Source organism: Puntigrus tetrazona, chromosome 14 (genome assembly GCF_018831695.1).
Source record: "Puntigrus tetrazona isolate hp1 chromosome 14, ASM1883169v1, whole genome shotgun sequence".
In the NCBI taxonomy this organism is placed as follows: Eukaryota; Metazoa; Chordata; class Actinopteri; order Cypriniformes; family Cyprinidae; genus Puntigrus; species Puntigrus tetrazona.
The window spans coordinates 11,005,223-11,016,518 of NC_056712.1; the positions used below are offsets into that span (position 1 = coordinate 11,005,223).

Here is an 11,296-nt window from a genome sequence, read left to right on the forward strand (position 1 = left end):
CGCAGGACGGCATCGGGGGCGAAACCGTGGAAATCAGAACCGGGGAGTGATAGTTAATCCCGACCGTTAATCACGATCGAGTTCGTTTTTAATTTCTTAACTGGCTCGCGATGAAGACGGACTGGGTCGTGTCTGATCGCCATGACCTCAGACGGGCCTTTAATACCGCTCCGCATCCGAGCGCCCAAACCCAATCATCATTTCTGAAAAAAGCTCTTCAACCGACGCTTAGAAACACAGAGCAAGCCACCTTTTCTTTGTGTTTGAGAACCCCCCGTGGCCTAACGGTGAGACGTTGCACAACTCGACCTCGCGCTGTTAAAAAGCCACGACTCCGGGTCGCTTTATTCGATATCACCGAGAAGCAACAACATGTTTTCCTGCTATTGAGACGCACACAAGAGCGCTTATTATTGATACAGCTTTGTATTCCGAAAATTGATTTTTATGCTTCCCCCTAGCCACTTTGCGCCGCGGAGAAATATTTTTATTCGCGCGAAAGCTGAAATAAGTACGTAATAAAACGATGATATATTAAATTCGTTTTCCTCGCTTTCAGCTTTTATTATGCGCCATTTTTCATCTTTATTGAATTGAAAGCGGAGCATCTTCCACTGTGGCTTCGGGCGGAAAAAGGTTAAATTATTTGCGCCAATCACGCCGGCTCCTGCTTCACTAAAGGCAACCGGCGCGTCTCTGCCTTCGCCCTTCATTTCACGCCGCCAAAGGCTAGTGCGCTTCAATGAAATTCAGCTTCATTTGATTAAGCAAACGCATTGCCGAGTGTAAAAGCTGCGTGTTTCCGTACCCTCGACAAAGCCCTTTTTCTCGATCGATCTAAACATTTTGAACTTTATTCCTCGGGATAATTAACAGCGTCGACCCCGTTTTTTTGCCAGCTGTTTTGATGCGTTGTCTTTGGCGACGTTAAATAAACGAAGCCTGTTTTAATGAATAGCATAACCCGATGGCAAAAGCAAAACTCACGAGTATTTTAAGCTTGCATTTCACTTTGTTGCGAGAGTCGAATTGGCAGGTGAACTCTCATCATACCATAATCTATAAAGGTTTAGATGTAAAAATAAAATATATTATTATTATTGCTACTACTGCTACTGAGTAAACGTGGCATAAGCATGAAGCAAAACTGCAAAATAACGTGCACCTTTAAAAACGTAATCTGTATAATGCAAAGTTGATTTAGAAAAAATACAAAACTATAAACACTAAAGATATATCGTGATTATCTTGGTATGATTTTTTTAATAAAAGGCCACAATGTGATAAAATTGACCTTGGCTTAAAGCCCTGAGAGTTGTTTTTCCTGTCACATGACAACAGATTTCTTCCTGAGTGTCTGTAACGCTTAAATTTGGGATACAAATGTTTTTATTTTCTCCAGAACATTGATGTTATTAATAAGCGTCTTCACCGTTAATTCTTAAATAATAATAATAATTGATTTTATTTCAAACTACTTGTGTAAAAATGTAAAAAAATGAATAAATCCACTGCACTGCTCTGTGTTTTAGGAACACGAAACGTTTTATTTTCAACGACGGCACAACACAAGCCCCGGTGAAAAACAGAAGCGGCTTCTTTAAGAGAGGGGTGCGGGCGCGAGGCATTGTCTCCACAGAAGCGCGCGAGAGCCAATGGAGAGGCGCGTGACAGAGTTTGGGCAGAAGGGGTTTGCCTCACCTGCTCGAAATCGCTTCAAGAGGAGCGCGAACAGGACGTTTTCAGCTCACGGCAATTAATATGCACGTATCGGACAGTTAACACTTCACTTTAGATAACAGCGATGAGCTCGAGCGCGGGCCGCGCGCCTTTCTGAGGCACAGCGCAACTCCAGAAACGCGTCCGGTTTGTTTGCTACAACTTGGCAACTCATCACTTCGGGATTTAACAGTGAGCGCGGAGCCCTTTCTGCTGTCGAGCTGCTTTTTTTTGTTTTGTTTTTAGGCACCATCATGGAACTGAAAGAGAGCCAGACGAAAGGCAAGAACGTGTTGGATAACGCTCAATTAATCGCGAAGGAGTCGATGTGATTTCTGTTCCTCACTTGTTTTCGATGGCGGCGATATAAAATCGCATGGGCTCTGAGCACTCCGAGGAAGAACGTCTGCTTATTCCAAATAAATTCTGCGCCTTTGGGAATAAAGCGCGTTGCGTTGAAGTTTTAGGAATTAAACGCCGCGACCTTCCAAGCTGCGCGTAACAGAAAGAGCCGCGACGATGGAGCACACGGGGATAGAAGAGGTGAACCAGACGCACCAGCAGCACGAACCCATCAGCTTTGGAATAGATCAGATCCTCAACGGCTCGGACCAGCCGAGTAGTTGCATGCTGCCGAGCAGGACCGGAGAACCGGACTACGCGCTCGCGCCGAACGTCTACGCCAACGGCTACAACAGCGTGTACAATCCGGCCTGTTCGATGGCGGCGGGGCTGGCGGGTTCCTACAACGTAAACATGAACATGAACGTGAGCATGAATATGAACGTTAACGTGAACTCGGGGAACGCGGGCGGTGTCATCCGCGTCCCGGCCCACAGACCCATGCCACCCGCGCCTCACCCGCCGACTTCTGCCCATCCACCGGGCATCGCGGCGGGGATACCCACCGTGCCCACGATGCCCAGCATGGGCAGCCCCGCCAGCTTCACGTTCCCCTGGATGGAGAGCAGCAGAAGATTCGCCAAAGATCGGCTGACCGGTAAGACCGATTAAGACGCATTTACAGCGCTGCCGAAAGAAGGCTAGGAAACAAATGGCATAATTACGAACCACATGAACAAAGACGGACGATTCGTTAGTTGCTGGCTTTTAAAGGTCAGTGTTGTCTGAGAAAATTGTTTTATTAGCTCGGAACGATTTGTACGTATAATCTTTTTTAATTGCAGTTTAAGCGTAAATTGCGGATAGGCTAAAAAAAGCAGCAGCAGTCCAATTAATAGAAACAAAACAACCAAAACCAGGCCTATATATATAAATAATAAAAATAATATATATGTGTGTGTGTGAGAAAAAAAACTGCTACGGCATGTATGTTTTGTTCTGAAATTATTTGCACTGTTACTTTTACAATAAAAAACACGCCTCAACATTGCAGGAAGAAACGATAGCCTTAATTATTATTGTAAGCTACAAATAATTCCCAAACTAAAACACCTTCATTTTCAGGCCATTATTTTTAATAACATATTTTAACTCTCTGCCGTATCTTAAAGAAATAGCACATTAATGCACAGCATTATTTAGCCCATATTTATTTACTTAATAGAAGCTTTTATTCAAAGCCATTTAAAATGATATACATTTTATTAGTAAATTCACGTTTATATACAGTAACACATAATGGCATATACAGGCTAATAATAATAATAATAAACTAAGAATATATTTTACATAGGCCCATATAATTTAAGACACTAGAATATATTTTTGTCTTTAGCGCTAAATGGATTTTATTCTAAAATGTGCGTTTAGGTGTTTACATTAAAGTAGAAATGTCCTTTTTCTCTGCTAAAACCCATCTGATAGCTCTCTGCATTGCGCTTGAGTTAAAACCCCTTTAAACACACCGCTGGCTTTAACCCCCGACGCATCTGGAAATCGAGGAGCAACACTAGACAATCTTTTAAACCACAAACATAATTCATTTTATCCGAGAGAGGCCACGATGCTGGACTGAACTCAGGCGCACAGTAGAAGCGACATCATCTCGGCCTGTGGATATTACACACACACACACACACACACACACACACACACACAGTGGCTTTCAAAATCACAGCTTCTCGTGGAATGGTTTTATGACACCAAGTCACGTCTATATTCGTGAGCTGCTGTCTCTCTGGGCCTTTAGGACAAATGAATCATGATACAGCGGTCGCAGGGAGCTAAATGTTGCCACGGCCAGCAGTAATGCGTAATGGCATGTTGACAAATCGTTTTAATCTGCGCAAACGTAATACCAATAGAGATCCGACAGAGGACGATTTTGGATAACAATTCCGAGTGGGACAAAAAAAAAAAAAAAAAAAAAAAAAGAGAATGAAGTGTTTTGGAAAAAATAGCCTCGGCTGTGCTTGATTAAAGAAAATGAAATAACTGCATCTTTATTACATTAATTTTTAGCGTATGGGTTTGGATACGCGCAATTGCAAATAAAACGTGAACGCGTATTCCGGTAAACACGTTCTGGATAACGAATAAGACAATAAAAAAGCGTTATTTGTGTCTCGTGGTCGTAACGTCCTCCGCTGTCCAGTGCTCGTCTTCAAATGACGTCACTCACGGTGAGATGAAAATGAAGAAGAATATGGATCTGTGCGCATTAAATATTCAGAATTCCGCTCTATTCTCATTAATTATTCAAACGAGAGAATGATATGTCAACTGCGAAAAGCTCTTTTGTAAATATGCTTATCAATTTTACTCATAGTCACTTTGGGCCACTCGTTTGTTATATTTTTATTTCTTTGAACCGCGCCGGATACAAGGCGACGCGCGCAGGCCACATTTTAGAGTTTTGAACGAAATTAGATGTACGTTTTCTAGCCGATAAACATTACGAAATATTACAAATAAACATAAATATATCTACAAAAGCAAAAAATAAATAGAACTATTTGCATTAAACACATCTAAGACTGTCTTCTCGTTTTCGAGATATTTACATTATAAGTTACAATAATAGTTACAAAATCGCTAATATTTTAAAAGGTGCCTTTCTCTCAGCGTGACCCAAATAAAGAACCGACACTTATTTGTCATAATGCACAAGTCACAATGCCCGTCTGAAATAGGTTTCTCTTTTTCCAACTATTTTCTCCGTCAGCTTGAATTGCACGTCTGCATTACACCACAAGTGTCAGGGCGCGTAATGGTGCGCGGACGGGCCTGAGACTCGATATGCGCCGCAGGCCGGACATATCGTGCCGGATCGGGAGGCGATGAAAGGCTACACCACATGTTTTTTTGTTAATTGACTCCTTGGCAGTTTGCAAGTTTATAAAAATCCAGAAATGCATAAACAGATCAGTCGTTCTCCGGTCAATAAACACAGGTGCTCTGCTCTGACGGTAACGGCCTTTACGCACGGCTTTTCCGTTCCCGTTAACAACTGCGGCGTGCAAGGAGGTAGACTATAAATAGGACTCTGTATAAATGCAACAAATGCTACGTTTTTAAATAGACACGAGAAAAGCGCGCGCGTAGGCGTCCTAATTCAAACCGTTTCCGCGCGCGCTTTGATAACAGTATATTCATCAGTAGGTAAATTTATTTGTATTACCGCCGCTGGTGGGGGCTTGTTGGGTCCAGCTGCATCACAACAAGGGGCAGGTGATGGTCGTAATCTGATATCACCGGCCTTGGAGAAATTGCAAAATGAAATTGCATGTGGATGCCCCTCTATCTGAAATGACAATAATGATCTTTCCCACCCATAAATACAAATGATTATGAAACCGAGACGAGGCCGCGTAGCCATGGCGACGGTGTCTGAAGGACGAGCAGGCTCCAGAGCGGACGGTTTATGGCTTTTCCTGACAATTATTTTATTTTATTCGATATTTCAATTCCCAGCGCGAGAGAAAATTTAAAGGCGCATTCTGTTTTGCTCGCCGCGCGTAAATAGCGACAAATGCCCATGTTATATTTCAATATCGCGCTTTGAATCCATTACATGTATATTTATTAGATTTCTACAAAGGTAATATGCGCGATGGGAAAGGCAGGCGCTGTCGCATGAAGGTGATATCACGTATAACTGATTTTATTACTGGCCGCATATTCTCTAAGGCAAGCTTTGATTTTTTGATGCGCTCACCATAAATTTTATTACACAGACTTATCATTTAGAATTCCTCCGCTGTCGAGACGGAATACGGGGATTGTTTTTGTTTCCATTTGACCCACATATGTATCTGCGGAGGAGTGTTTCTGGGAAACGTGTTATTAGTTCGTTTTGCAATCCGCTCACCTGACATACAGCAGAAAAATGAATATATAAGCAACACCGCTATCCAACCACGTCGAAAAGGCTACAGAGCGTCGTCTGTAATTAATTTTAAAAACAATAATGAATCATTTCGTTCTTGGTCATTCTGATCTCGAACGTTCTAGAACGGTTACCCGCGCGCTTAAGTGACAACGACGCGCGCCGCCTGTCACTCAACATCAGCGCTTTAATTAAAAGCAATCAAATCTAATTACGCGAAGGAATGAAGAGTCTATGCGCTTAATCCAATCAGAGGCCTTTTACTTGCTCGTCTAATAAAATCTGACAAATAAACTAATGATCTCGCAGAAGTAGAAACGTAGCGGCACAATAAAACATCTAGCCAGTATAAATAAAAATCCTTGTTTTTTTTTTTTATCATCAGGCGTAAAAGTCAATTAAGTTGCATCCACGCGGTTGCCCCCAAAACCCGGACTCAATGTCAGCCCGAGCTCGTGACAGAATCCCAGGAATCCCTGCTCGACCAGTGCGAACCGTTGAGAGGTTCTTTTTTCTTTTCTGAGGGCCACGGACCGATCTTGAATTACACGAGAACGTGAATGAATGTCGTCGAGCGGCCAAGAACAGGCATTTACGGATCTCCAGCACGGTATTATCTGAACTCCAACCTGCCAGGCACTAAACTGGCCCTCTGTCTTCACACGTGACCGGCCGACCACTGCGGGACCTAAGCTCGGCCACAAAAATAACAAACCATCGAGCGAAGGTCACTCTTCTCGCTTCACTCAGTTAAAAAAAAAAACAGGTTCGCAGAGTGTAGTTCAGGTCCAATTCCTTCATTCATTTTCACAAATTTGTAGATATAACTGATGCAAAATATTTAATATTTATATCTACACAATACACGGTCCTTGCAGCTGAAGCCTAAATAAAAATCATTTTTAATATTCATTTTTTTTAAACATATCACACACAAATCTTACTAATAAATATACTTTATATTTTAATACCATTCTGATATATATTCAGGATGTAACGAGCATATTTGAGGGGCGAAATTCATATTAGTGGCTGATTCTTATATTATATTCGGTCCTCTTAATCTTAAATGTGTTCAATCTTATTTGTATTCACTCAGCGGTGAGGATACTTTGCCACAAGCTGCTCATTATTCCGAATGTTTAAACGAACATCCCCGTGCACCATAAACAGCAGTGTGCAACACGTGATGTATTTATGTTTTCGTTTCGTTCAGGTGCACAAACTGCTAAAACACAATCACCAAAACATAATGTTGGTTAGACTCCTAACCGCCTTTCAGAGGCTTTGACTGGGCTCCAGTTTGTCACCCTTTAGTGGAAAGGTGTCTAGGAATCATTTGTGGCCACCATAAATACTTCAGAAACACAGTTTCTGATATACACACGGATAATAGCATTTGCTTTAATGTTTGTATACGCTGTTATAAAGTGACATATATAGGCCTGGTGTAAAATTTGGGCTTTCATGGATCTCGGAAAGGCGCCAAACTGTTCGCATCAGTTATTCACAGCTGCTTCTACTAGTAACATTGGTGGGAGGTAAACAGGAAGGAGGGGAAAGGTGAAAAAAAAATTCTGAACGCAACAATCAGGACCTCTGTTGTAAAACTATGAATAATGGATAAACAATACAGAAGGACTGAATGAGAAATGAGCCTGAGTTCACTGCTGCCAGCACTTTGTGTGATATAAACCTGAAATACAGTTTGTCCATGTATGTGCAGTAGTTATAGGCGATGAACGCGACCTCTCTTGAAAAAATAAATAAATAAATAAATTTGCTTTCTACTGAGGTAACCATAGCAACCGTACGCTAAGCGAACGCCAAGTTCGGGAAAACGAATCAAAAATTCAAATCGCGTAATTGTTTATAATGTAATTAAATATCGCGCCACCAACATCATTCAATATATGTTTGATCTTTCCAATTAAATACATCTTTCGAAACAGGCAGCCCATGTTTAAAGGCTCGGAAAGACCACCACATCAAGAAGGACCCTCGTGGCGTTTGTTTCTAACCCTAATGTCCACGAATTTAGGCTGCTTCCTCGATTTCCAAAACACAGTGTAGACATAAAACACTGCAATAACGTTCATTTCTTTCCCCCTAGAAACTGTTTTGCATTTCCATAATGTAAAACGATCCGGTTTTACATGAATATAAAATCATTTTAACCAAGATTACATGACATCGCTAATTGGCCCATGCCGTTTGGCTTCTCGTGAATTTCCTTTCAGTGACATCGAATGCAAACGTTTTCCACCTATTTGTTTTCTGCAGCTGCTCTTTCGCCCTTCTCCGTGACCCGGCGGATCGGTCACCCGTACCAGAACCGAACCCCGCCGAAACGGAAAAAGCCCCGCACGTCGTTCTCGCGCGTGCAGATCTGCGAGCTGGAGAAGCGCTTCCACCGGCAGAAGTACCTGGCGTCCGCGGAGCGCGCCACGCTCGCCAAGGCCCTGAAGATGACAGACGCTCAGGTCAAGACCTGGTTTCAGAACAGAAGAACAAAATGGAGGTGAGCAAAAACTGGTCGTCCGAATGTAGAAAATAGCAGCTACGGGGTGGTTTCGTGTTCACCATACAGCTTTAAAAGTCCTGCTGTGGCTTATATTCATTATTTCGATTACATCTATATTTGAAGCTTTCAGATTCGTTTTGTTGGCATTATCTGATTAAGGCCTGTATAATTCCCTAAAGCGCCAATTGAGTCAGAACTGAGCTTAAGTGAAAAGGGCATTTAAGGCCTAGTGGAAAAACACCACTGTAAATTTGCAGAGGTTTGCGCTTCGTTTGTTTATTTATTTCACATTGGACGCAATTGCCTTGACCAAGCAGAAACGTTCAAGCTCTTAAAAGGCTGTGTGGAAACTTGCTGTCCATGCAGTACTCACCTATGCTTCTGAATAATTGAGAGCATGTCCATCCTTTCCCGTAATCTACTCAACTTTTGCTGTTGGCTCTTTTGGAGCAAATAAGTGCCCAATCTAATTAAGAGCAGGCTTACTTACCTTTGGTTTTACCAACAGGCTGCAATAGGCGGACGAGAGGCTGAACGTGATTTATTTATAATGAAGCTGAGTCATGGCCTTTAACGAATCTAAATTTATTATGGTCGTTTTAGCATGCCTGATCATCAATATTTATGGGCCTCAACTTAATTCGCAATTACACGATTCGCTGAAAGCTGCTGGGAAGCATTCATTAGCGTGGTCACTTTGCTCATTGTCTGTTAGGAATGAAATTCTGGTAAATCGTACCACGACCGAACCTGAACGTCAGTAGCGACGCCGAGAACAGTTCGTGTCATGAGTGCATGAAATCGTACGTCTTAATGACTTCATCCTCCGTGACAAAATCTGTCCGGCATGAGGGTCTCCATACCTGCCGCCCGGCGTCCATTAGCCACACATCACAGCTAAATGCATCACTGTAATGTGATTGCACTCGCTCATTTGATCACAGGCTTGTTACCCGCATAATCGACACGCAAATACATCCTTCATTCTCAAAGTGTCTCTAGACTACACTTGAATATTTTACAACACAACAAACCTGGAGAAAAAAAAATAAAGAGTGTTTTTTTGCATTTTTTTATGTTGTTAGCGATCGGTAAACCATTTATCGATTTAAATGTGATGGAAAAACTCAAACAGGGCAATTTAAATGGTGATCAGTTCAAGAAAATGCATTTGAAAAAAATGTTGGGGGAAATATTAAGAAAAATAGATTTGATAAATATTAATAAATTATTCGTCATAATTAAATAGATGGTGCAAAGTAAAACAAATCGATAAAATAAAACAAAATAAATTAATTAAACGCCACCTGGCATAATTAATACTTTTTTTGTTGTTATTCTAATGTTTAAAAATGATTTGTCTTCTGCCTAGCTGTTCATTCTGACCTAAAAAAAGTTTTCTTCATTAAAACTGAACAAACTTAGGATGTAAAAGGGACGGCTCACCCCAAAAGTTCAATTCTGTCTTTGCTTTGTCTTCGGTTTTACAATGAAAACACTGAGGTTAAGTAAACGGTGATTAAAAATGTACTTTTGTAAAGCAAACCATCCCTTTAAGTGAGTGCAGCTGGTGGAGCGATTAATCGTATTTAATCCTTCAAAGTACACATCAGGTCCCCGGACCAATAAAATAGCATTGTTTTGTCACGCACTGTTTTATAATAATACTGCATCTTTACGCCGACAGCTCCAATAGGCTCCTCGTGCGTATATTCAAGGTGTTATTAAATGTACAGAACCATTAACATTCATGCGTTTCATTCAAAATGACTTCAGTCGTAACGCCGCATATTGTTAGTTTTCACAAAGCCGCAGCCGTGTCTTTTGTGCGCCATGGAGAGCTCAGATCTCCGAAGGTAATTAAAACCAGCCTAGGACCTGCACCAGATAAACACGTTAGTTGACATAATCCGCTTTTGTATTCGAAAAGGCTCTCTGTCACTGCGCATCATGTTGACTTCAATCATGCGTCTCTGATGACAGGAGGCAGACCGCCGAGGAGAGAGAGGCCGAGCGACAGCAAGCCAACCGCCTGATGCTGCAGCTACAACAGGAGGCCTTTCAGAAGACCCTGAGCCAGCCGCTCCAACAAGACCCTCTCTGCCTACACAACTCCTCGCTTTACGCCCTGCAGAACTTACAGCCTTGGGCGGAAGACAACAAGGTGACGTCCGTCACCTCAGTCGCATCTGTGGTCTGACCCGCAACTCTTATGTGTGCTAGTTTATTGAGAAGGGATTTTATAGGACGCCAGTTAGAACTTAATTTAGGCGGATCTCTGACATTCTCACTTGGACTCACCTCATGAGCATCTGTACCAAGCCATATGGTTTTTTTTTCTTCTGTGAGATGGTAGAAGAGATCTAGCCGAGGTCTAAAGCATTCTATTTAATGTCGATGTTTTTCACAGCATCAGCTTTGAGCCTGTGATATAAAAAAAAAAAAATTTACTCAAATTAGTTTTCCAGAAACATGCATATTTAAGAATTGGCATGGAACAAAAGCATCCTAATTAAAGTGGAATCAAAACAAACATAAGCTCACATTTTCATTCCCACGTGAATCTGACTGGTCATTTGCTCGTCCCTTACGCTCGCTTTTACGTTCCTCTTTCTTCAGCTACCCATCTAAGAGAGGAGGGGCTTTGTCCTTTCCAACCCAAAACCGCAAAGCTGTCTGATGAATTTCACCCATCGAGACGGCCGCTTGTCTCACGTGCCATTTGGCATCAAGGAGACTGACTCAACCCCAGACTCGTTCAT

General features: G+C 42.0%; 1 protein-coding gene across 1 annotated transcript; it reads left to right on the top strand.

Moving 5' to 3' along the window:
• Positions 1-1,670: 1,670 nt before the first annotated feature.
• Positions 1,671-10,954, top strand: LOC122357359 (T-cell leukemia homeobox protein 3-like). Its single transcript, XM_043256723.1, has 3 exons — positions 1,671-2,719; positions 8,294-8,531; positions 10,518-10,954. Exons 1-3 carry the CDS (start codon positions 2,239-2,241, stop codon positions 10,732-10,734), a joined length of 936 nt encoding a protein of 311 aa, XP_043112658.1. The 5' UTR covers positions 1,671-2,238; the 3' UTR covers positions 10,735-10,954.
• Positions 10,955-11,296: the final 342 nt, after the last annotated feature.